General features: G+C 37.1%; 2 protein-coding genes across 2 annotated transcripts; both read left to right on the top strand.

The window, feature by feature from the left end:
* Positions 1-19,349: 19,349 nt before the first annotated feature.
* On the top strand, positions 19,350-23,462 carry LOC149243801 (protein EDS1-like). The gene is made up of 4 exons (XM_089374627.1): positions 19,350-19,731; positions 21,382-21,691; positions 21,823-22,560; positions 23,334-23,462. Exons 3-4 carry the CDS (start codon positions 21,877-21,879, stop codon positions 23,406-23,408), a joined length of 759 nt encoding a protein of 252 aa, XP_089230753.1. The 5' UTR covers positions 19,350-19,731; positions 21,382-21,691; positions 21,823-21,876; the 3' UTR covers positions 23,409-23,462.
* On the top strand, positions 23,436-24,438 carry LOC149243800 (lipase-like PAD4; the record flags this gene model as incomplete). The annotated part of the gene is made up of 1 exon (XM_089371313.1): positions 23,436-24,438. A coding segment is annotated over one exon (681 nt), but the record flags the coding sequence as incomplete, so codon positions are not given.
* Between the last annotated feature and the right edge of the window lie 1,565 nt (positions 24,439-26,003).

Below are 26,003 nucleotides of genomic sequence, written 5' to 3'. Positions count from 1 at the left end.
CTTCGACTGTTGATCCAGCTGCAACCATTGCTTGTTGTGGCATACTCTTTGCATCTAATCTGTACAAGCGTCCCACGCACACTACTTTTGTAACTGTTTCCATCTGGCTATCCTTAATGACACAATTATTCTTAAAGAATTGAACTTGCATATCCTGATCAGTAATCATTGAGACAGAGTCCAAATTTTTCTTAATTCCTGGGACATACAATACATTTTTAAGATGTCTAATATCACCGCTAGGTAACTTTACAGGAATGTCACCATGTCCTTTGATCTCATATCCACTATCATCTCCTAAATATATTTTCGACCCACATGAAGTTTCTTCAAGAAATTCAAACCAGTCCTTCTTACCAGTCATATGTGAGGATGCGCCAGAGTCGACATACCATATGTCATCCTCATCTCCCTTTGAAGCCGAAAGAGCACAGTCGACTGTGAATAGTCGAAGTTCGTGGCTGTGGTCCTCTTCTTCCCCAGCAAAATAACCCTTATGTTTTCTTTGTTTGTTTCTTCCTTCGTCTGCCTGCCTCTTATAACAATCTCTAATCTGATGACCAGGTTTTCCACAGTAAAAACATTTCTTGATGGGAAAATCATTAGCAGTCATACCTTTAAACGGTCTCTTCTGAAATGTGTTGGCTCCTTTCTGCTGCTGCTGCTGTGGTTGCTGGTGCTGGTGTTGCTTCCCTCTATACTGTCTCCTTTTTGCCATCAGAGCAAGATCATTGCTCTGAGTTTTCAAATTTTGTCGTCGCTCTTCTTCTTGTAGCAGGATCCCTGTCAGCTCTTCAAATGAAGGGGCTTTCTCTCTTGCTGACAGCCCTGTGATGAACGTCTGGTATTCATCAATCATTCTGTTCAATGTGAGCGTGACCAGATCTGAATCGGAAACTTTCTCTCTGATAGCTCCCAATCTGTCACTCAGGTCCTTGACTCGAGCAATGAATCCAGCAACGGACTCATTCTCCTCCATCTTCAATGCAAACAGCTTGCCTTTAAGTGACAAGACACGGTTTGTATTCTGCGTCTCGTACAGGTTTTTGATTGTCGTCCAAATGTCAGCGGCCGATTTACAGTCTCTAATATGAGGGATAACATTGTCCTTGACGGACATCTTCAATATGACCTTTGCTTTTTTCTCCCTTTTATCCCAATCTTGTTCTTGTGTCGCTGTTCCTGCTCTCAGCTCATTTCCTGTGACGATCGCCCATGCATTTTCACTTTCAAGCAAAGTCTGCATCTTGAATTTCCAGTTGTTGAAATTTGATCCATCGAGTTTGCCAGACTCGTGGAGATACGATTCTAAACTGTTATTCATATTGACTTATACCAGATCTGAACCTCTGTTTTGCTGAAAAAAAATGTACCTTCAATGCGCCACCACCGGGCAAGTCCGATCTGCTGCCACCGAACAGATCTGAAACTTCAATGCGCCACCACCGGGCAATACGCCTCCACCGGGCAAGTCCGATCTGCTGCCACCGAACAGATCTGGAACTCAAATGCGCCACCACCGGGCAAGTCCGATCTGCTACCACCGAGTAGATCAGGAACTTCAATACGCCACCACTGGGCAAGTCCAATTTTCTACCACCGAGTAGATCAGGAACTCCAACACGTCACCACGGGGCTATTCCAATCTGCTGCCTCTGAACAGATCCGTAAATTCAAGGTGCCACCACCGGGCAACTTTGATCTGCAGAAAATTGCAGATTGTTTTCAAAGAGAAAGGGATTAGCGCGTTGGCGCCCTCAACAGCTACGGATCCGCACCAAACGCAGAAAACAGAAGCAATGGAAGTGTTCCTAAATTGGCGCGATTAACAGCCACGGATCCGCGCCAATTACAGTGTCTTTTTCTCTGGCGCGATTATCACCATAAAATCCGCGCCAATAGGCGCGTCTGTTCGTTAAAAACCCGCGCCAAGCCGCTTCTGCTCAAGAAAAAAAATAGCGCGCGACAAATCCGTGCCAACCCTTTCTTGTGCTCAGAGATGATCAGTCATCTGAGACCCGTCTTCAGGTGTTACTGCAGTCCACCTGATCCTACAGATACTCCACTGCCACTACAATTATCTAATCAATGATGCATCCTAAAAAAAAATAAGGCTGTCCCTACCCTAAGCTTTGATACCAAGATAAAAATCAAACTTGAATTAAAAAGGAGTTACAGCTCACAGGTGAGTACTGCACCTGGAGACTGCACTCATACAAAAGAGAACTCTCTTTGTACCCTCTATTATTCATGAATGAAAGATTACATCAATAAGTACATCACTAGAAATCAGGTAGTTGCAAACAAACTCCTAGACTTTAGGAACAAATCCTAAACTAAGGAGATACGTTACAACTAATGTAACCATTTCTCCATTAATACAAAATAATATTAATTATTTTCAACTGAAACTGTATTTGTCACTGTCAAATATACAGTGGGACACAACGACGATGATGTGAAAGTGACATTTTAATTTTAAGAAAAATGATGGGAAAGTGACATTTTAATTTTAAGAAAATTATGTGAAAGTAACATTTTAATTTAAAGAAAGAAAAAAAAAAAAAAAACCTCAAAGCTATCGATACAATATTATGGTGAAAAATGGGATTTTAATTTAAAATTAATTGAAAAAAATATCATGCAACTTTTTTTATGCATTTTTTCATGTTTATTTTAAAAAATGAGGACGTTGGTTTCTTGATCCATACAGAATAGAATACTCTTCCACTTTGTATGAGGCTTAAAACTACTCTTCCACTTTGTATGAGGCCTAAAACCAGTTGTTTAGCTGAAATTAAACTATTAAAAATGTCTTTCTTCTTTCTATTAAGATTTTGGTTATTAATTTGTTTTGTAGATTTGAAATTAAGATTGTTTTTTTATATTATTAATTATTATTATTATTTTTTCTTTTTTTTTGGGTTAAAATTTTCTATTAATTCATCGAAATATTACATTGGATAAATATGAAGATTATTGCTTTCTCACCCTCACTCTCATCAGATTCGTTGGCTAGGAGAGCGATGAAAAAAACTAACGATAAATCGTCAATCTAAACATCATAACAAAAAACAGAAAGACCAAATAACCTAGAAAACATAGAGAATAAGAAAACAACTGACAATCATCATAGATCATGGGGGAAATCTAGTGCATGACCGACACAAGGAGTAACAAGAGGTCCACGATCCCGATGGGCATGGAATTCCACATGAGCTAGGCGCACCTCCATATTATCTAGGTGTTCATTGGTGCGCCTCTGGCTCCTTCACATAGATGCTAAGTAGTCAAGAATATCCCACTGGTTTGGTTGCAATTCGTTCATGAATGTGATGACTTTGTTATGGTCATCGTGTCTCTATTATCTTATTTCCTCTAGAACAACCATTATGTTCTACATATGGGTGTCTAGGAATTCCATGGATGGTGGCTGGTCTACACGACTTGACAACGGAATCTAGTCTTGAGCCAATTCCACCACCAAATCAGTGCCCACAACCCCTTCATCCTTTACTGTTCTTGCATGTCCATCTCTGCTCCCTCATTGGCCACAAGGCCCCATCCCTCTCCGGCCCTGACCTCACTGTCTCAACATCGCTGTGTTTACAACAAAGCACTAGAAAAGGAACACAGCTACTGATCGGGTGATAGGCCTACTCTAATAAACCCCGTGTTCACAGCACACATTCAGAGGAATTATAAAACCAACCAACCCATACTTCCAAGCTACATGCTCAAAATCCCAACTTGGCTCCCACCCTTCTGGGGCACTAGTGCTACTAACAACTAGGGGGGATTTTACCCACAGAAAAACACTACGACCAACTGAAAGCCTATTTGCTACCTCCCAAGACCCACGAAGCCAGTGCCAATGTTTCCTTGGCTTAATTTTTATCAACAGAGCAACGGTCCTGTGGTGAAGGATAAAGATAAGACACAAGTAACACACTAACAAAACTAGAATACACTTCCAAACAAAGGTCCTCAAGAAGAAACTTACCAAAACCCTGTTGGGCTTTCTAAGGGCTAGCCATTGACAATTCCCTACAAACTTGACCAGTAAGGCATCATCCCCTACCAACATGAACCAAAAGCACTGTAGACACCCACAAAACCATTCCCTAGGATCCTACATAGTGTGGATGGGCTTCCAAACAAGCACACTCTACAATTCCCACTAACCAACAATAACGACAAAGGTCGAGTTTACCAAACAAATGAGCATGCACATGTTGGCATACTCTATGTTAGTTTCACCACCCACACTATCGCACATACATTGAGATGATAGACAAACAAACCAAACTTCCATCCAAAGTTTATACAGTGCTTCTACCTTCTCTAGGTTTCTAAACCTTTGACGTTGTTAGTTGTCTTGCCTCCCTCTCTATGTCCAACTCATGTCATTCGCATATGTCCCATCCACACCAGGTTATGCCACTCATACCATGGTTATCCACCCTATCGGAATATAGTTTTGAAATATTTGATATAGATTTTTTTTATAATTAATTATGATATTATAAATATCATATTACTAATAATTCAAAAAAAATACAAAGATCAAATGAATAACAAAATCAAAATTATTTAATAAAATAGATTTAACAATCACAAAATCATAATAATTTAATATGTTATACTTTTCAAGATAGCAAGTGCTAAGGGAGGTGAAAATATATACGCAGCCATTTTTATTTTGTGATATTAAGAAATTATTATATTGTGTTTTTTGGTCAAATTTAAAATTGTAATAATAATGCTATATAAAATAAAAATTGTAAAATAATTAAATGATTAATCACAATGTTTTTTTATAACTTGATTTAATAATTAAATTGATTTATTAAACATTATTTATTCACAATTAAAAAAAATTGTATATAAATTCCAATAATTAAAAAAATTGTATATAAATTTCAATAATTAAAAAAAATTGTATATGAATTTCAATAATTGTAACGAAAGGATAGAGTTGACGTGAGAATATAATAATGTAATTGTTCATAGTATATTTTAAAATAAAGACCATTATTAAATAAAATAGAGTAATTGTTCACAATATATTTTAAAGTAAAGAACACTATTAATTATTCATTATATAAAAAATATGTACACAATTAGGTTTATTATAATTTTTTAAATTAAAATGATTTTTAATATATCTAATTATTTTTAGTTATAAGAAAATGATGTGAAAGTAACATTTTAATTTAAAGAAAAAAAAACATCATAGCTATTGATACAAACTTATGGTGAGAAATGGGATTTTAATTTAAAATTAATTGAAAAAAATATCATGCAACTTGTTTTATGCTTTCTTTTTCATGTTTATTTTAAAAAATGAGGGTGTTGGTTTTTTTGATCCATACAAAATATAATACTTTTCCACTTTGTATGAGGCTTAAAACTAGTTGTTTAGCTTAAATTAAACTATTAAAAATGTCTTTCTTCTTCTACTAAGATTTTGGTTATTAATTTGTTTTGTAGATTTGAAATTAAGATGGTTTTTTTATATTATTAATTATTATTATTTATTTTTTTCTTTTCTCCTTTACTTTTTTTGGGTTAAAATTTTCTATTAATTCTTCAGCATATTACATTGGATAAATATGAAGACTATTGCTTCCTCGCCCTCACTCTCATTAGATTCGTTGGCTAGGAGAACGATGAAAAAACTAAGGATAAATCATTAATCTAAACATAATAACAAAAAACAGAAAGACCAAATAGCCTAGAAAACATAGAGAATAAGAAGACAACTGACAATCGTCATACATCATGGTGGAAATCTAGTGCATGACCGGCACAAGGAGTAACAAGAGGTCCACGATTCCGATGGGCATGGAATTCCACATGAGCTAGGCATGCCTCCATATCATCTAGGTGGTCATTGGTGCGCCTTTGGCTCCTTCACATAGACACCAAGTAGTCAAGAATATCCCACTAGTTTTGTTGCAATTCGTTCATGAATGAATTGACTTTTTTATGGTCATCGTGTCTCTATTGTCTTATTTCCTCTAAAACAACCATTATGTTCTACATTTGGGAGTCTAAGGATTCCATAGATCGTGGTTGGTCTACACGATTTGACAATAGAATCTAGTCTTGAGCCAATTCCACCACCAAATCAGTGCCCACAACCCCTTCATCCTTTACTGTTCATGCATGTCCATCTCTACTCTCTCATTGGCCACAAGGTACCATCCCTCTCTGGGCCTCACCTCACTGTCTCAACATCTCTGTGTTTAGAACAAAGCACTAGAAAAGGAACACAACTACTGATTGGGTGATAGGCCTACTATAATAAACCTCGTGGTTACAACACACATTCAGAGGAATTATAAAACCAACCAACCCATACTTCCAAGCTACATGCTCAAAATCCCAACTTGGCTCCCACCCTTTTAGGGCACCAGTGCTACTAACAACCAGAGGGGGCTTTACCCAGAGAAAAACACTATGACCAACTGCAAGCCAATTTCCCACCTCCCAACACCCATGAAGCCAGTGCCAATGTTTCCCTGGCTTAATTTTTATCAACAAAGCAATGGTCCTCTAGTGAAGAATAAAGATAAGACACAAGTAACACACTAACAAAACTAGAATACACTTCCAAAAAAAGGTCCTCAAGAAGAAACTTACCAAAACCCTATCAGGCTTTCTAAGGGCTAGCCATTGACAAGTCCCTACAAACTTGACCAGTAATGCATCATCCCTTGCCAACATAAACCAAAAGCACTGCAGACACCCACAAAGCCATTCCCTAGGATCCTACACAGTGCGGATGGGCTTCCAAACAAGCACACTCTACAAAGCCCACCAACCAACAATAACGACAAAGTTTGGGTTTACCAAACAAATGAGCATGCACATGTTGGCATACTCTATGTTAGTTTCACCACCCACACGATCACACATACGTTGAGATGATAGACAAACAAACCAAACTTCCATCCAAAGTTTATACAGTGCTTCTACCTTCTCTAGGTTTCTAAACCTTTGACGTTGTTAGTTGTCCTGCCTCCCTCTCTATGTCCAACTCATGTCATTCACATGTGTCCCATCCACACTGGGTTATGCCACTCATACCACGGTTATCCACCCTATCGGAATATAGTTTTGAAATATTTGATATAATTTTTATTTTTTTTAAATTAAGTATGATATTATAAATATCATATTAATAATAATTCAAAAAAAATACAAAGATCAAATGAATAACAAAATCAAAATTATTTAATAAAATAGATTTAACAATCACAAAGTCATAATAATTTAATATGTTATACTTTTCAAGATAGCAAGTGCTAAGGGAGGTGAAAATATATACACAACCATTTTTATTTTGTGATATTAAGAAATTATTATACTGTGTTTTTTTTTGTCAAATTTAAAATTGTAATAATAATGCTATATAAAATAAAAATTGTAAAATAATTAAATGATTAATCACAATGTTTTTTTATAGCCTGATTTAATAATTAAATTGATTTATTAAACATTATTTATTCACAATTAAAAAAAAATTGTATATAAATTCCAATAATTAAAAAAATTATATATAAATTTCAATAATTAAAAAAAATTGTATATGAATTTCAATAATTATAATTAAATAATAAATTGAGATAATGAAAAGATAGAGTTGATGTGAGAATACAATAAAGTAATTGTTCATAGTATATTTTAAAATAAAGACCATTATTAAATAAAATAGAGTAATTGTTCACAATATATTTTAATGTAAAGAACACTAATCTTTACACAATTAGGTTTATTATAATTTTTTAAATTAAAAATGATTTGCCATTATATATATATATATATATATATATATGAGAAAATGATGTGAAAGTAACATTTTAATTTAAAGAAAAAAAAACCTCATAGCTATCAATAGAATATTATGATGAAAAATGGGATTTTAATTTAAAATTAATTGAAAAAAATATCATGCAACTTGTTTTATGTTTTTTCTTTCATGTTTATTTAAAAAAATGAGGGCATTGGTTTCTTGATCCATACAAAATAGAATACTCTTCCACTTTGTACCAGGCTTAAAACTAGTTGTTTAGCTAAAATTAAACTATTAAAAATGTCTTTCTTCTTTCTACTAAGATTTTGGTTATTAATTTGTTTTGTAGATTTGAAATTAAGATGGTTTTTTTATATTATTAATTATTATTATTCTTTTTTTCTTTTCTTTTTTGGGTTAAAATTTTCTATTAATTCTTCAAAATATTACATTGGATAAATATGAAGATTATTGCTTTCTCGCCCTCACTCTCATCAAATTTGTTGGTTAGGAGAGTGATGAAAAAACGAAGGATAAATCGTCAATCTAAACATAATAACAAAAAACAGAAAGACCAAATAGCCCAAAAAACATAGAGAATAAGAAGACAACTGACAGTCATCATAGATCATGGGGGAAATCTGGTGCATGACCGGCACAAGGAGCAACAAGAGGTCCATTATCTCGATGGGCATGGAATTCCACATGAGATAGCCACGCCTCCATATCATCTAGGTGGTCGTTGGTGCGCCTCTAGCTCCTTCACATAGACACTAAGTAGTCAAGAATATCCCACTGGTTTTGTTGCAATTCGTTCATGAATGCAATGACTTCGTTATGGTCATCGTGTCTCTGTTGTCTTATTTCCTCTAGAACAACCATTATGTTCTACATCTGGGTGTCTAGGGATTCCATGGATGGTGGCTAGTCTACATGACTTGACAACAGAATCTAGTCTTGAGCCAATTCCACCACCAAATCAGTGCCCACAACCCCTTCATCCTTTACTGTTCTTGCATGTCCATCTCTGCTCCCTCATTGGCCACAAGGCCCCACCCTCTCCGAGCCTAACCTCACTGTCTCAACATCTCTATGTTTACAACAAAGCACTAGAAAAGGAACACAACTATTGATCGAGTGATAGGCCTACTCTAATAAACCTCGTGGTCACAACACATATTTAAAGGAATTATAAAACCAACCAACCCATAATTCCAAGCTACATGCTCAAAATCCCAACTTGGCTCCCACCCTTCTAGGGCACTGGTGCTACTAACAACTAGAGGGGGTTTTACCCAGAGAAAAACACTACGACCAACTGAAAGCCATTTCCTACCTCCTAAGACCCATGAAGCCAGTGCCAATGTTTCCTTGGCTTAATTTTTATCAACAGAGCAACGCTCCTGTGGTGAAGAATAAAGATAAGACACAAGTAACACATAACAAAACTAGAATACACTTCCAAACAAAGGTCCTCAAGAAGAAACTTACCAAAACCCTGTTGGGCTTTTTAAGGGCTAGCCATTGACAAGTCCCTACAAACTTGGCCAGTAAGGCATCATCCCCTGCCAACATGAACCAAAAGCACTACAGACACCCACAAAACCATTCCCCAGGTTCCTACACAGTGCAGATGGGCTTCCAAACAAGCACACTTTGCAATTCCCACCAACCAACAACAACGACAAAGGTCGGGTTTACCAAACAAATAAGCATGCACATGTTGGCATATTCTATGTTAGTTTCACCACCGACACTATCGCACATACACTGAGATGATAAACAAACAAACCAAACTTCCATCCCAAGTTTATACAGTGCTTCTACATTCTCTAGGTTTCTAAACTTTTGACGTTGTTAGTTGTCTTGCCTCCCTCTCTATGTCCAACTCATGTCATTCGCATGTGTCCCATCCACATCGGGTTATGCCACTCATACCATGGTTATCCACCCCATCAGAATATAGTTTTGAAATATTTGATATAGATTTTTTTTATAATTAATTATAATATTATAAATATCATATTAATAATAATTAAAAAAAAATACAAAGATCAAATGAATAACAAAATCAAAATTATTTAATAAAATAGATTTAACAATCACAAAATCAGAATTATTTAATAAAATAGATTTAACAATCACAAAATCAGAATTATTTAATAAAATAGATTTAACAATCACAAAATCATAATAATTTAATATGTTATACTTTTCAAGATAGCAAGTGCTAAGGGAGGTGAAAATATATATGCAACCATTTTTATTTTGTGATATTAAGAAATTATTATATTGTGTTCTTTTAGTCAAATTTAAAATTGTAATAATAATGCTATATAAAATAAAAATTGTAAAATAATTAAATGATTAATCACAATTTTTTTATACCCCGATTTAATAATTAAATTGATTTATTAAACATTATTTATTTACAATTAAAAAATTGTATATAAATTTCAATAATTATAATTCAATAATAAATTGAAATAATGAAAGGATAGAGTTGACATGAAAGTACAATAATGTAATTGTTCATAGTATATTTTCCATTATTAAATAAAATAGAGTATTTGTTCACAATATATTTAAAAGTAAATAACATTATTAGCTATATAAAAAAACTTTACACAAGGTTTATTATAATTTTTTAAATTATATATATATATATATAAAACTAAAATTATTTTTTTAATTTTTTTTACTAACTCAAATAAGAAGATTTTTTTAATTTTTTTTACTAACTCAAATAAGAAGTTTGACTTAAGAATATTTAGACAATTAAACTGCTAACTTTTTAATAAAAAAGCCAATTAAACTAATTCTCAAAACTTAATTTAATATATAATAATTAATATATATTATATCATATCATAATTAAAAATGGTCTTCTTTATTAATCCCAATTTAATTATATAATCATTTAATTAAGTTACAAAGCCATAATCAAACTCAAAGGCTACAATTTGATTTTTTTTTTTTCCAAATTTTTATATTATGGAAAAATGATATAAAAAAATCATTAATAATGTTGGTTTGATACTTAGTATTTTGAGCTTGTTTATAAAAAAAATTGGAATTTTTTTCAATTTCAATATATAATATTATTATGAAAAATAATATAATAATAAATTATAATTATTTAAAAAGATTATATCTTAGTAGGTTTATTTTATATAATGTTAGTAATTTAATTTTAATGTTAAGAATAAGTTAGATATTAATTTGTTCTAAGAATTGTCTTTAGTGCCAACCCTATTTATTTGTAGAATAGTTTGTTATGTAAGACTATCTTATTTGTTTGTGGAATAACGGATTCACATTATTTATACTCATTACTAAAGTCAAATTAAAATTAATTTTTTTAATTTGATAATTTTCATTATATTAGTTCACATACTACATATGTGTCCAAGATGTTGAGTGGTTTTAGTAAATTTGGCTTAGTTATAGTTGGTTTTCTATGTCCAAGATGTTGGAGTGGTTTTGGTAAATTTGGCTTAGGTATAATTAGTTTTTTATACCTAAGTTTATGATAACCCATAATTTTGCCTATAATATTTATGTGGACTATAACCTATTTAAAAACATAAAACATTTATATTTAGACAAAATTTCATAATTTTATTGTTAGTAATTATATAATATCACACAACTAAAACTAGACTAATTAAAAAAAAAAAACCAGAATAAATTTAAAATAATTACTTACTTTAGTATAAATTTATCATATTTAATTGTTTTAAATTTATACAAATTACAGATGATATATTACCAAGTTAATATTTGATATATGGCCGAGTTGCTATTAGATTGTGTTAATTGTACATTTTTCACAGAAAAATATTAATGGTTTTTAATTATCAGAACTCTTAATAATTGCAATATTATACTAAATTTATCATATTTAATTGTTTTAAATTTATACAAATTACAGATGATATATTACCAAGTTAATATTTGATATATGGCCGAGTTGCTATTAGATTGTGTTTTTTTTTCCACTGGAAAAATTAGTAACTTTCATTTATATTAGAAAATTACATAAGCAGATGCCATGGCATTACTGTATCGATCATACAAAATTCACCTCTCGAGGTGTTGTTCAGTGAGTAGTTGCAAAAAGTGCTGTGTACATTCATGTGTCTGGCTGTTCAGCCTATTCGTTATCACAAAAGGATTCTGTTTTATAAACAATATGGCATAAACATTTCGTCAAAAATAGTCTCCATTATCTGTCAGCTATTGGGACTGTTGTCCCTTTGTTCTCTCTGATCTATGTATGGCCTGTGGTAAAATTGGTGCTCTTCTGTTCCATTCTGCTCCACTATTAGCCAGTCGCCTCTGGGAAGTGTCGAGGCCTCTTTGGATAATTTGTCAGCCTCGCTATTGTGTTCTCTGTAAATGTGTAAACAAGAGAAATGATCAAAAGCTGCTTTGAGAGTGAGTGCATCATGTAATATATTGCTGAGTGTGTGTGTATGACAAGTAGTGACATTGTTAATCCAGTTCACAACCACCATTGAATCCCCAAATATATTGATCTTTTTGTGTTGATGCGATAATGCAAAGTGTAGAAGATTGTGTACAGCTGAAAGCTCAGCAAAGTTATTTGATCCCATTCCGAAACCCATTTTTGCAAGATATCGATGATGCTCGTTTATGTGCAGGACAAATCCCCCTCCACACCCAGCTTGATTTGCTGCCCTGTCGAAAAAGGCCCACGGGGTGGATCTGTCGATACTGGGCATAGGCTGTATGGTTCTGGGTCTGGGAGGTGGCGGATCAGGTAGCTCCTGATAAGCAGCGATGATGGTGATTTCAATCCGGCTCCATGATAACGGTCGATCCTCGAATATAGCCCGATTCCGAGCGAGCCAGATATGCCAAGTGGCCACAGGGGGGAGGTTTTGTAGTTTTGTGCCCGGATGACTGTGTGACCAGGTATCCCATGCGCTCTGTAGATCAAGTCCAGTCCAAAGGCCCGCTATGCCCAATTGATTACAGATATTTCTCCATAGGTTGTGTATAGCAGGGCAGTGTAGGAAAATATGATCTGTGTTTTCTGACGCACCCTTGCAAAACGAACACCATGTTGGGCCGTAGATGGCTCTGTGGGTAAGATGTTCACCAGTGGGAACAATACCATTGAGGGCGCACCAGAAGAAGAGTTTGGAGCGGGGTGGAGCCTTGAGCTTCCAGATTGTTTGCCACCACGAGTGTATCTGTTCAGGTGTTCTGTAGGATATGAGAGCTTTGTACCCATATTTTGGAGCATACATACCATGATCCGCGATGCACCAAATAAGTTCGTCCGGCCCTTGTTTGATGCGGATGTGGGATTCAGTTAATGCCACAGTATATTGTTCCCATTCCTGATGCCATTGAGGAGGGAGTTCCAGTTGCTGGGCAGTTTTCCAAGCTTGGGAGAAGATGTCCGTGCGATGCTGATCTGCAATCTGAGCGAAATGCCGGATGTCCCGGGTTTGAAGATGAGTGATAAGCTCTCGATTTAGTATGTGTCTGCCCCCACTGTTGATCCATGGGTCCAAGCCAATCCTGCCCGTCAATCCATCATTTATTCGCCAAGCTAGATTGTCCCGAATGAGAGGAAGGGAATCTATCAAAGCCTTCCAGACTGATGAGCATCCCTTAGATGACCAGGATGGTAGTCGGGCCCAATCCAGAATATTTTGGGGCCATATGTATTTGTGATAGGTTACCTGTGTCCACAGGTTTTGGCAAGTAAGCAATGTCCATCCCATCTTGGCGACCAGTGCCTTGGCGAAATCAGGGAGGTCTTTGAGGCCCCACCCTCCCCATTTTTTGGGCAGAGAAATTTTCTTCCAGCTAATCCAAGCAAAGATCCTTTTCTCCTGACTCCCGTTCCAGAGGTATCGGTTGCACAACTGCTGTAACCTACCCAAGATATTCCTTGGAATCCAGGCTAGTGCCATCCAGAAGACCGGGGTAGCCTCTAGCACAGATTTAATAAGCACCAATCTGCCAGCCCTAGAGAGATATCTGTGGCTCCATCCCATGAGTCTTTTTTCCATTTTTGCCACCAACCAGACCCAATCAGCTATCCTTTGGCAGGTTGGCTTCAGATTGAATCCCAAGTATTTGAGGCCTCTATCCAGAGGGTGAACCGAGTAAGGAAATGCCTGAAGGGCTGTCCGGGTCTCCTGAACAGAGGTGCGAGAGCAGGTGATGGTAGATTTCATCTGATTTGGCTGCATACCAGTAGCTGCAGAAAAACGTTGCAGGATCTTTGTGAAGGTCCGGGTGTCTCGTACACTGCCATCTAGTAGTATAAGGACATCGTCCACAAAAAGTAGATGAGTGAGATAGCAAAGGTCGGTTATGCCAAGTCCCCCAATGTCTCCATCCCTCTTTGCAGATTCCATGAGGCGGCTGAGACCTTCCATGACCAAGAGGAAGAGAAGGGGTGATAGGGGGCACCCCTGTCTCAGACCCCTTTCAGAGTGGAAAAATGTAGAGGCCGAGCCATTGATGAGGATACTGAAGGAAGGAGAGGTGATGCAGGCCATGATCCAAGTGATGAAGGCATGTGGGAACCCCAGATGTATGAGGATCATTTTAAGATAGAGCCAGCTGACTCGGTCGAAGGCTTTGGAAAGGTCGATCTTGAGGAGGATGGCTTTAAGGTTCTTTGACCAAATGGAGTGAAGGGCTTCTTGTGCAAGTCCGATGGCCTCGTGGATCTGCCTGGATTCAAGAAATGCAAATTGCTGCGGGGCAATGGATCTGGAGAGGATGGGTCTAAGACGGTTAGCAATGGTCTTAGATATGATTTTATAGAGGCAGTTACACAACGAGATGGGCCGGTAGTCCTCAAAGGATGCCGGGGAGTCTGATTTGGGGATGAGAGCAATGAAAGTAGAATTGATAGCATGATATATGGATCCAGTAATCCGGCTCTCCTCGACCACCCGCAGCAGATCCTGCCCCAATACTTCGAAGAAGGCTAAGTAGAATTCGATGGTCCAACCATCCGGGCCAGGGCTTTTGTCTTTTTTGAACCATTTCAGCACTCCTTCGAGTTCCTCAGCTGTTACTGGGTCAGTTAAGGCCTCCACATCATCTTCCTCCACGAATCTCGGGAAGTGGTTTGCCACATTAATGATATCCAGTAGGTTGGCTTCCCGGGGGCTCTTGTATAGATTCCTGAAATGGGTGGTGCCCAGGTGAGCGAGCTTGTTAAAATTGTCTGCGATGTCGCCATCCGGGGAGGGGAGCTTCCAGATTGTATTAGATACTTTCCTGCTCTTTGCAAAGTTATGGAAAAACTTTGTGTTGTCATCCCCAGCTTGTATCCATAAAGCTCTACTCCTTAATCTGATGGATTCCTCTCTTTCTTTGAGGATCTTGGCTTTTTGATTTTCTAAGTCAATTAGCCTGCATTTGTCAGCAGCTGAGATGAACCCCAATCCTCGGTCGTCGGTGAGAGAACTTAAATCAGCTTCAATTTGGGTGAGCTGTGCTGTTTCCCTCTCCAATTTCTCCTTTGCCCACTGAATAGAAATATGCTTTATTTCTGAAAGGTTCCTGCAGAAACCTTTGGCAAGAGATTCATTGTCATTGATAGGGTGTGCCATCCAGTAATCCTTTATCAGCTTGATATATGATGGATCCTTCAGCCAGATGTGATTAAATTTGAAGGGTGCCTTGGGTTTCTTGGAAGGACCCTGAATCTCCAGATAAATAGGATTATGGTCCGATAGCCCCCCCGAGCCAACCCATTGTCTGTAGAGATGCAGACGCTGAAGGAGAGTCCCCTTTAGGAGAAATCTGTCAAGTCTGCGAGCAAGAGCAGCATCCCCAACTCGTCGATTCCTCCAAGTAGGAAGGAGACGCTGCATTGGAATATCCGTGAAATTTGATTGCTCCAGCAGATTGGTCATGTAATCGGTAATGGGGTCGATTTGTGCTTCCGAGCCCCAAGACTCCCTGAATCCCAGAGAGAAATTGAGGTCTCCTCCGATAATAACATGGTCTTCATTCAGTAATGGGAGGTGTAGGATGTGCTGCCAGAACGCTTCTCTCTGGGAGCAGGGAGCATATACATTGACAATTCTGAGATCCATGCCGAGATCAGCTGAGAAAACGTCCAAACCAATGAACCCTGCCCCCCCCAGGTCGAAATCAATTTGATGGAGCGAGGGTTGATTCCAATGGCTAGACCCCCAGATCGTCCTACAGCATCATTGGCATAAAAGCTCCATCCAGGGGCCAAGGCTTGCAAGGCTCGAGTAATCTGTTCAGCTGAGCAGAGTGTCTCTTGAAGCATGATAATGTCTATAGGCTCAGTTTCAATGAGCCGCTTCATGGCTAGTTTCTTGGAGGAACTAGCCAGTCCTCTGCAGTTAAAGGATAGGCACTTCATGGGGGAACACCTCTCGGGGTGTGTCCTGCTCTAAGGACCCCGTCAATGGTCGATTGCCGGCCAGAAACCACCTCTGCCCCAGCAAGTTTAATGGCCTTTGAGAGATGGGATTTTCTCCCTTTGGTATGCAATACACCCCCTTCTGGAATAACAATGCCCAGACCAGAATGTCCTGCTGGAGTCTCTTTGGCAGGGTTCCTAGACCGTAGAAAATATGAGTGTGGAGGGGAAGACGGGCGCGGGGAGGAGCAAGCCTCAGGGGAAGTAGTGGATATGATGGGATCAGAGTTGCAGATTAGAGGAGATGTTGTTAATGTGCATTGAATCATGGAGGAATGTGAAGAGGGACCAATGACATGATTAACATCAAACGAAGAAAGTAAATGAGAGGTAAAAGAACCTGAGATCATACCCGCTTCTGCCGCCGAGCGAGCCCTGGTAATAGGAGGCGATGGACGCCGGAGTCCTGTATCGACCGCGGGAGCTGAAGCCGAAGGGGGCGGGCCTGCAGAGGGAGGGCGAGAAGTGTTGGGTGATGCCGTCCTGGTAGGAGTCGGGGTACTCTTCGGAGTGTCTTCAGCTTTCTTGTTGAGTGGGCAGTCCTTTGCAAGGTGCCCGACTTTATGGCATCGTCTGCAACGGAAGGGGACTCCTTCATAATCCAGCAACTGCACTCTGATACACCTTCCCCACTGAAGCGTGATCTGCTCCTCAAGTCCTTCACGGGTGTCCAGATGAACCAAAATCCGCGCAAGTGTTCGATTCCCAGATTCCACATATGTGCGATCGTAATCCAAATAAGTCCCCAGGGCATTGCCAACCTTAATGAAAACTTCTTCAGCCCAGAATGGTAACGGAAGGCCTGGGAGGCGAACCCAGATTGGTCCTGCACCGAGCTGCTCCCGCTCAGGGTCGAAAAGGGGGTTCCAGCGCTTGAGGAGGACCGGGGCCATTTCAATATGCCAGTATCGGCCCAATACCAGGTTTGTCTGACTTTCCTTGGAAAATTTAAGGGAGAACCATCCTCTGGGGAGGACATGGACCTCTGGTAGGTCAAAAAGCACTCCGCCCCAGATCTCCTTTACCCATAGATTGAGCCTCTGCCTCGAGTATGTTCTACCCCTGACGTGCCCTACCAACACAGTGTTTGCAATGTCCATATAGTCACCGAGCGGCTTCGATTCGTCGAATTTGATGGAGATGTCCCTTGTCGTAGACCTAACACACTTTGCCTTCTTTTTGCCGGAGCGGGGAGCCGACGGATGATCCACCAGTGGATTTGTAATGCCTTCCCGGGATGGGGGATTTGTGGGGTGAATAACGACCGCAGGAGTTTCAAAACAACCAGATGGGCGGACTCCCGAAACGGAGGGATGTGATGCAGGAGTAGCTGCCGGCGGGGGGAAAGGCACCGAAAGGAGGGGCGGAGCCTGTGGATCGAATGAGGGCGAGGGAGGTGTATGTGAGGCCAAGAACTGCAGAGAACCCGGCGAGAGCGGAGGGACTTCAAATGGCGGAGATTCGATGGGATATGCTCCAGCGGATGATGGAATGGAGTGATAAACTGCGGGCGAGGCGGAGGACCGGGAAGGTGTGCGCGCAGGAACAGTTGAAGATGTGGAAGGCGTGAACTGTGAGCGAGGGGCAAAACTAGGGTTCCCAAAAATAGCTTTGTCCGGCGAGGGATCCGCCGAGTAATCCACTGCTTCATGCTCCATGTCATCCATAACTATCACTTTGTCGGCGACCGAAAATGACAGGTGAAGAATACGATGGGGATGCTGCAGCTGTAAGTTCCTGATCCGTGACCGTAGCGGTTGTGCCTAGACGAGGAGTGCTATCGAACCTTAGCCGCTACGAACCGCAGAAGATGCGCGAGGAGAAACCCTAGCCCAGCCCTTTGCGCGTGCGATCCATCTCCCCCTCTTAGATTGTGTTAATTGTACATTTTTCACAGAAAAATATTAATGGTTTTTAATTATCAGAACTCTTAATAATTGCAATATTATTGAGAGGACGGACGCACGGCAATATTAATGCAAAAATTTTATATAAAATTTGAGTATGATAATTAAGTTGTTGGCTAATTAATTTTTGGTTTTAACTTTGAAAATATCTTAATTTCTAGAGATAATTTTAGGATTGGATATATTTATTTATTTAGTAAAGTCTTGTAGCATTATGATATGTTGATAGATTGATAAATAATTTAGGTTTTTTTTAGGAATATTAGTGTTTTTTAAGAATATTTGCATTTTTAGATTATATGAAATTCATATTTGTTTTTGTAAGCTGTAATATAAATAAAATTTGAATAATTCAAATTTTAATAAAAAATATTAAAATGAAATATTTGTAATAATAAATTTGGCTAATAAAATCAGTAAGTTATTTTAAATTTTTCTTTCCAATCAAAATTATGTGGGACCAATTTCAATATGACTATCCATAACACAATTTTTTTTAATCAAAATTATTGAATTTGTATGGTTTTGGTGGAGTGGTTTAAACGGCCAAACAATTTTCATTCAAATTTTCATTATTAATATTTAAATTTTAATTAAAAAATATTGAAAATAAATATTTATAATAATAAATTTGGCTAATAAAATGTGTAGTAACTTTTTTAATTAGTTTAGAAGAATAATTCAAATTTTAATTATTAAATTATTCCTCCATACTAATATATATAAGTTTTTATATATATATATATATATATATATATAAAATCTTTTCGCAATAATAAATATATTACTAATAAGTCACTTCTATCCTTTAATCAAATAAGAGCTGCCATGGCAAGATAGAAAATAAACATGGTCATTATTATTGAGGTTGATATTACTAGTATATTTATTTAAAACATACCTCTAATAATTATACATTTACAATTGTTTAGCATTAAAAAATCGAGTACAGGTTTCGTGACACAAGCATTACTTCGATAAAATAAGCATTTTCCAGTAAACAAAATATCTGACACAAGCATTACTTCGATAAAATAAGCATTTTCCAGTAAACAAAATATCGTGACACAAGCATTACTTCGATAAAATAAGCATTTTCCAATTAAAAAAAATATTTGGAATCTCTTTCTCACTATCTTACTGCATTTTCTTGGAACTCGCTGACCATTCTTTTTCCTTTGGTTTTCCACAGAAACTGAGAACATGGGCACTTCTTTTAAAAAATTAAATATAATTCATTCATCAGGGCTCTCCGGGCTCCTTTACTATTGGTACCAGACAAGTGTGGATAATCAACCTTTTCACATTGCTTCGCTTAAACAGAGCGATGACAATCACTGTATTTGACAGTGACAAATACAGTTTCCACACTGCATACCCATTCAAAGTCTTCTATTGTTCTTTCTTGGGTCTTTCCCTGTTTTCAGTGTCAGGAACGACCGGTACCCATTATGAATTATTATATGGGCAACATTCAGCGCTTAAATCCAACGCCAGTGCGCAACAAATCGAAGCAAGCAACAATTGCTCACCACGGAAGAAGACTCATCTACCCCACTGTAAGGATAAGCTTGGGATTTTGTTTTCCATAATTTCTTATGAGGATATGGTTGTCTTCTTTACATTTTGATAAATCAGCTGGAAACTTTTTGGTATATGAAGATTGGTATTTTGTTTTCCATAATTTCTTATGAGGATATGGTTGTCTTCTTTACATTTTGATAAATAAATCAGCGGGAAACTTTTTGGTATACGAAGATTGAATTTCTTAAAGAAGTTTAGGGTGACTTTGGGATAAAAAAATGGACTTTTGTGATCTTTAAAATATAAATTTTTTGAGCTTGGTCTCTGTCGTTGGAAATTACCCATCCAATCTGTTGCAGCCTCTAGGTCCATCATTTCCCAGCTAAGCTTTAGGATGGCTTCCCCTTGAACAGTCTGGGAATTAATCTTCCTGAGGTCTAGGCATGGGAGGACAGCTGTAGTATTAGTAATGGGAGTTTGATCCTGTCCACTAATGGCAGATGCAATAATCTGGTTGTTGATCTGCAGTTTTTGGCAAGCTAAGTGGTTTCAGTGTGATAGACACCTCAGTTCTCCTGTTTAGAGGCCTAGTTTGTATGTGTAATTTCATATATTGCTTTTTCATTATAAATTACCCATCCATCTATTGCAGGCTCTAGGTCCATCATTTCCCAGCTAAGCTTTAGGAGGCTTTCCCAATTGAACAGTATGGTATTAATCTTCCTGAGGTGTAGGCAGGGGAGAACACTTGTGGTATTAGTAATGGGAGTTTGATCTTGTCCAGTAATGGCAGATGCAATAATCTGGTTGTTGATCTGCAGTTTTTGGAAAGCTAAGTTGTTTCAGTTTGATAGACACCTCAGTGATCCTGTTTAGAAGCCCAGTTTGTATATGTAATCTTATATAGTGTTTTTTCATTTTAAATTACCTATCCATCTTTTGCAGGCTCTAGGCCCATCATTTACCAGCCAATTTTAGGAGGCTTTCCCCTTGAACAGTACGGGTATTAATCTTCCTGAGATGTAGGCAGGGGAAGATAGCTGTGGTATAGTAATGGGAGTTTGATTCTGTCCAGTAATGACAGATGCAATAATCTGGTTGTTGATCTGTAGTTTTTGGCAAGCTAAGTGATTTCAGTGTGATAGACACCCCAGTTATCCTGTTTAGAAGGTCAGTTTGTATATTTAATCTTATATAGTGTTTTTTCATTGTAAATTACCCATTCATCAATTGCAGGCTCTAGGTCCATCATTTCCCCCGCTAAGCTTTAGGAGGCTTTCCCCTTGAATAGTATGGGTATTAATCTTCCTGAGGTGTAGGCAGGGGAGGACAGCTTTGGTATTAGTATTGTGAGTTAATCCTGTCCAGTAATGGCAGATGCAATAATCTGGTTCTTGATCTGCAGTATTTGGCAAGTTAAGTGGTTTCAGTGTGATAGACACCTCAGTTATCCTGTTTAGAAGTCCGGGTTGTATATGTAATCTTATATAGTGTTTTTCATTGTCACATTTTTTTATCTTCATCTCAGATAATGAAGGCATTATTTATTCTTGTTGAATCTGATCATGTCGTCCCTATCTCTTGATTCATAAAAATGTGGAAAATTTTATGCACAGAATTCCAAATTTTGAGGGATCCATACTCGGTTTCCCTTACGGTGCTAATTTACTCATATGTTGTTGCAGGTTCACTGTTGGTCACGAGACTGCAGCTTTTCTGGCTTCATGCGAAATACTGTTCAATGCTTGGGAAGAGTCAGGTCGTGCAAATAATTCAGAGAGTTTTAGTCTGAAGGAGCATGGAGACGTTACATATGTTGTCTTCCCATCATTTCTCAGAATTGAAAGTTTCATCGATGGAGAGGGGACTATAGAAACAAACAACCAGGTATTCTCGGATTGCCTCAAGGATTACGATGATAAACCAGCCCAAGTCCATCAGGGAGCTCTTAAGTTGTTCCTAGATATTATGTAGAAAACAGATTTCTAAGCAAAGGTAAAGTGATTTATCTAAATGCACCTGTCAAAAGTAAACTCGATTTCACAACAAGAGGATTTACTTCTGTTATTATAGATGAAATTATTGAAATTCAAAGGGAAAAGTAACATTGTGTTGATGTATTCCAGGTCGATCAGTTACAGGCTTCTACTGACTCCAGACAAAGAAAACTCAAACCCATTATGTTTGTGGGTCATTCCTTGGGAGGGGCAGTTGCAACCTTGGCTACACTGTGGTTCCTGAAAAAGAGGATAAGGCAAATCTCTTCCTTTTGTATCACATTTGGTTGCCCTCTGGTCGGAGATGAAAGACTTGTTGAAGCAGTTGGCCGTGAGAATTGGGGAGGCAACTTTTGTCATGTGGTTTCCAAGCATGACATTGCTCCGCGGATGCTCCTTGCACCGATTGAGGCAATTTCTGCGCCTTTGACTGCTATTTTGCCCCATTGGGATGGCAAAGTCCCATATTCTTCTACTCAAGACGCTTGCAGGATTCTTCTTAATAATGTCCTGCAGTATACTCCAAGCTATGTGTTTGATTCTCAAAAGTGGTCGGACAGGATCACACAGAGAAGCCCATATAGACCTGTTGGCACTTACATGTTCTGCTCAAGCCGTGGCGCAGCTTGTATTGAGAATTCTGACACCGTTTTGAAGATGCTTCATTTGACAATGCAGAGCCATGAAAAGCTCTGGGATATTACAGTGGAGGACTGTTTTTCAGAGCATATAATGTATGCTTCGGTTTTGAAACATGTCATAGAAAACTCCAAAAATGGGAGAAAATTTGCATTTAATCCTGATTCAGAATTATCTTACGACATGGGAATTTCAGTGCAGTTAGAAGCTACTGGTGTTGGAGCTCAGGTAATACTCAATACTTTTCTTAAAATAACATCTAAATAACAGAGACAGAAACTCTAATGTTTATGTTTTTCATCTAGTTTTTATATTGATAAATACTGGAAAAATATTGGTAAAATATATTGAAAATAAGTATATTACGGTTAGTTTAATGGGTGAAGTCCGGAAGAGCAGAGTATTTACACTTCTGTAAAACATTTTTCCTCCTTTATATGTCAAGATTGGAATATATTAAAGGTAATGTCAATTTGGAATTGTAAATTTTTCCTCTTTTATATGTCAAGATTGGAATATATTAAAGGTAATGTCAATTTGGATTTGTAAATTTTTAGTTATTTGTATAGTTTTAGGGGGTTTAATGATTAAATATTTTAGTTATTTGTATAGTTTTAGTGGGCTTAATGATTAACTATATATGTTTATATGTTTGTTTAGTGTTTTTTTTAAATTATAAGTTAATAGTTTTAATGGGTTTAATGATTAACTATATGTATTTTGTTTGTGTTTTTTAAAAGATCCTAAAGTTAAAATATGTAAACCCGTGAAAATTTTAGCATTCATATTATTACATAAAAAAATGAATCCTTTATTTCATTAATAAAAAAATCCTATACATTGTTTCACAAACAAAAAAAAATCGCATACAACATTATTATTCTTATTATATTATAAAATTTAGTATAAAAAAGTTTTACGGGCACTTTTGAATTTAAGTTTCTTCACGTCATTTCAGCATGCTAATTGCTGCTTGAAATGTTGTGGATTACTTTGCCCAGAATGATCAAGCACAGCTTGCCCTCAGAAGAGCTGGAGAAATTGAAAACAAGTATAACAGGATTGTTATAAGTTAGCTGTTGAATTAAGCCTAAAGCAAAGTACTATGGCAGAGCTTGAGTGGTATATACTATAAAGAGCGTTGTGAGAAACAGGGTGGCATCGGATATTATGATACCTTCAAGAACCATTCCAATTTTCCGGATATAGAAGCTGATGGGCGTAGGATAAGTCTGGGAATATTTTGGGATGGCATTATTGAAGCATGGGAGGGTCATGAATTGCCAAGTGATTTCCAATCCCAAAATAAGTGGATAAATGCTGGCAACACATACAGAAAATTTGTAGAGCCTCTGGATATTGCACATTATTATCGCATTAACAACAGTGGCAACTACCTTTCAGATGGAAGACCTAATCGTCATAAAGTTCTTCAGAAATGGATGGAAGAGAAAGAAAAAACTCGCATTTCGAAAGGGCAGAGACGTCGCAGAGAGCGTGCATCCCTCACTTCGGACTCATGCTTTTGGGCGGATGTAGAAGAGGCTTGGAAAGACCTGGAAAATCTGAAACAAGGCCAACACCAACACCAGAGCCTAAAAAATCTTGAAAAGTTTGAAGAGTATGTGGCAAAGACGGAAAACGCTCTGAGCATTTCTTCAGATGTTTTCTCGGCAGGAAGCAGGTTCATGATCTGGTGGGATGCATGGAAAGGTTATAAGAAAAATCAATCCCTTGACTGGAGCTCTCCTTTATATGAGATAATGGAAAAGTTAAACGGCTGAATTTGCAGGTATCTGAATGGAAAAGCTGTTTTCTAGCAGGACCTTCTTCCAATTAGGTTGTTGGTTTTGTCAGAGGATCTTCTTCCAATTAGTTTCTTTGTTTTGTTTTTGCGATGCAAATTTTGATCTTAAATTTAAAGGTAAAGGACTTCCTTGAATTTCGTTTCTGGTCTTTCTAGAGAAGGACCTCCTTCCAAGTCAGTTGTTTATTTAAATTAGCATTATGGTTGCAACTTGTTGAACTTTCTGGATTGTTGATTTGGAGAATTCGCAGATGTGAGTTAAAAAAAATTTACAGTTGATTCCAAAATATTCCAAGAAAAGGATAATCGATTCAATGAAGGACGACTGCTGCAGCATTTACTGTTCCGAATGTTTATTAATATGTTTCCCAATGCTTGATAAATGCATTTGACATGTATTGTTCAGAGAAACTAAATTTTGTCCACTGGATGTGATTATACAGCTGCAATATGAAATTCATATGGTTGTACATTTACAGGGTGGTGATTTTATCTTCAGATTTAGGATAACTGAGCATTGAAAGTTAGGGTTGTAAATAAACTATACTCGATATTAGCACACCATAGTGTATTCGTATCTATATCTATTAGCAGCAGTGTATTTATATAATTAAATTAACGATAAATACATATTAATTTATTATAAAACATTTTATTAAAAAATTTATATAAATTAACTAGATAATAATTTTTATTTAATTTAAGTTATTATTATTAATTATAAAAGGAATATATATATATATTAGAAAATATGTAACAAGATTTTTAACTTCGGAAATTTCAATTAAGAGAGAAATATTCAAGTAAATCACATTTCAAATTTTTGAGTCACAGCATTTTGAACCACTAAGTGTGGTTTATCATCATGATTGTGACTAATGTTATCTAGACAATATATACTCTCAGATATATATAGTATATATCAACTTGTCAAATATCTTTTTCTTTTTTCTTTTCTTTTCTTTCTTTCTTTCTTTCTTTCTTTTTCTTTTCTTCTTCTTCTTCTTCTTCTTCTTTTCTTTCTTTCTTTCTTTTTTTCCTTTTTTTTTTTTTTTCTTCATTACTAAAAAAAACATGATTGATATTCATATAAAAGATATTTACATAGAGACAAACTTGATAAGTGCTATAGCATATATATGTAAGATTTTAGCTTTAAACAAAGCACAGCTGAAAGCATAGTATCTAGGATCACTTGATAAAGAAGAAATCAATAGCATAGATCGATAATGTTCAGCCATAAACACATGGAGATATGTACTGGACCATCCCAGAGTTAGCCACCCCATCAAAAAAGAGAAAAAACAAGGAGGAAAAGACAAGGAGGAAAAGACCGACATACCTTTTATCAAGAGGAAATAGTGTATGGAGCATAGGAAGACAAAAAACAAAAAATGGAATAAGTACCCGGAAGGGAGAAATCTTCTATCTGATATGTTGTTCATTCCATTTGCATCTCCATTTTCCATGAACCAAGCTGAATTACGAGGCCCTTCTTTGATAGTTCGTCAGCACGAGAATTATGGGACCTGTCAACATGATTGATTGAGTAATCCTTTTCGTTGTTCCATAATACTTTAATCCTGTTCATCCATCTAGATAACAAGGGATTCTTAATAGATAGTTTGCCTGAAGCCAGCTCTATTATGATTTTGGAATCCCCATATATCTGAAGGGACTGTATATTTAGGAAGGAGCTAAACTAAAGGAGACCCGTCAGGGCCATAGCTTCGGCCTTATTGTTTGAACCATTACCACCATTCCAATAAATGGAAAAGTGTTGATCTTCATTCATCGATATGAAACAACCACAAGCACACGAACCCCGTTGTGCAGCTCCGTCGAAAAAGGCTCGCGGATAACT

The sequence above is a fragment of the Pinus tabuliformis genome, chromosome 8, assembly GCF_031772625.1.
Source record: "Pinus tabuliformis cultivar Carrire ecotype Pingquan chromosome 8, CPIR1, whole genome shotgun sequence".
Classification (NCBI taxonomy): Eukaryota; Viridiplantae; Streptophyta; class Pinopsida; order Pinales; family Pinaceae; genus Pinus; species Pinus tabuliformis.
Note: the sequence above shows the minus strand (reverse complement) of the source record. Positions and strands in the feature narration are given on the sequence as shown.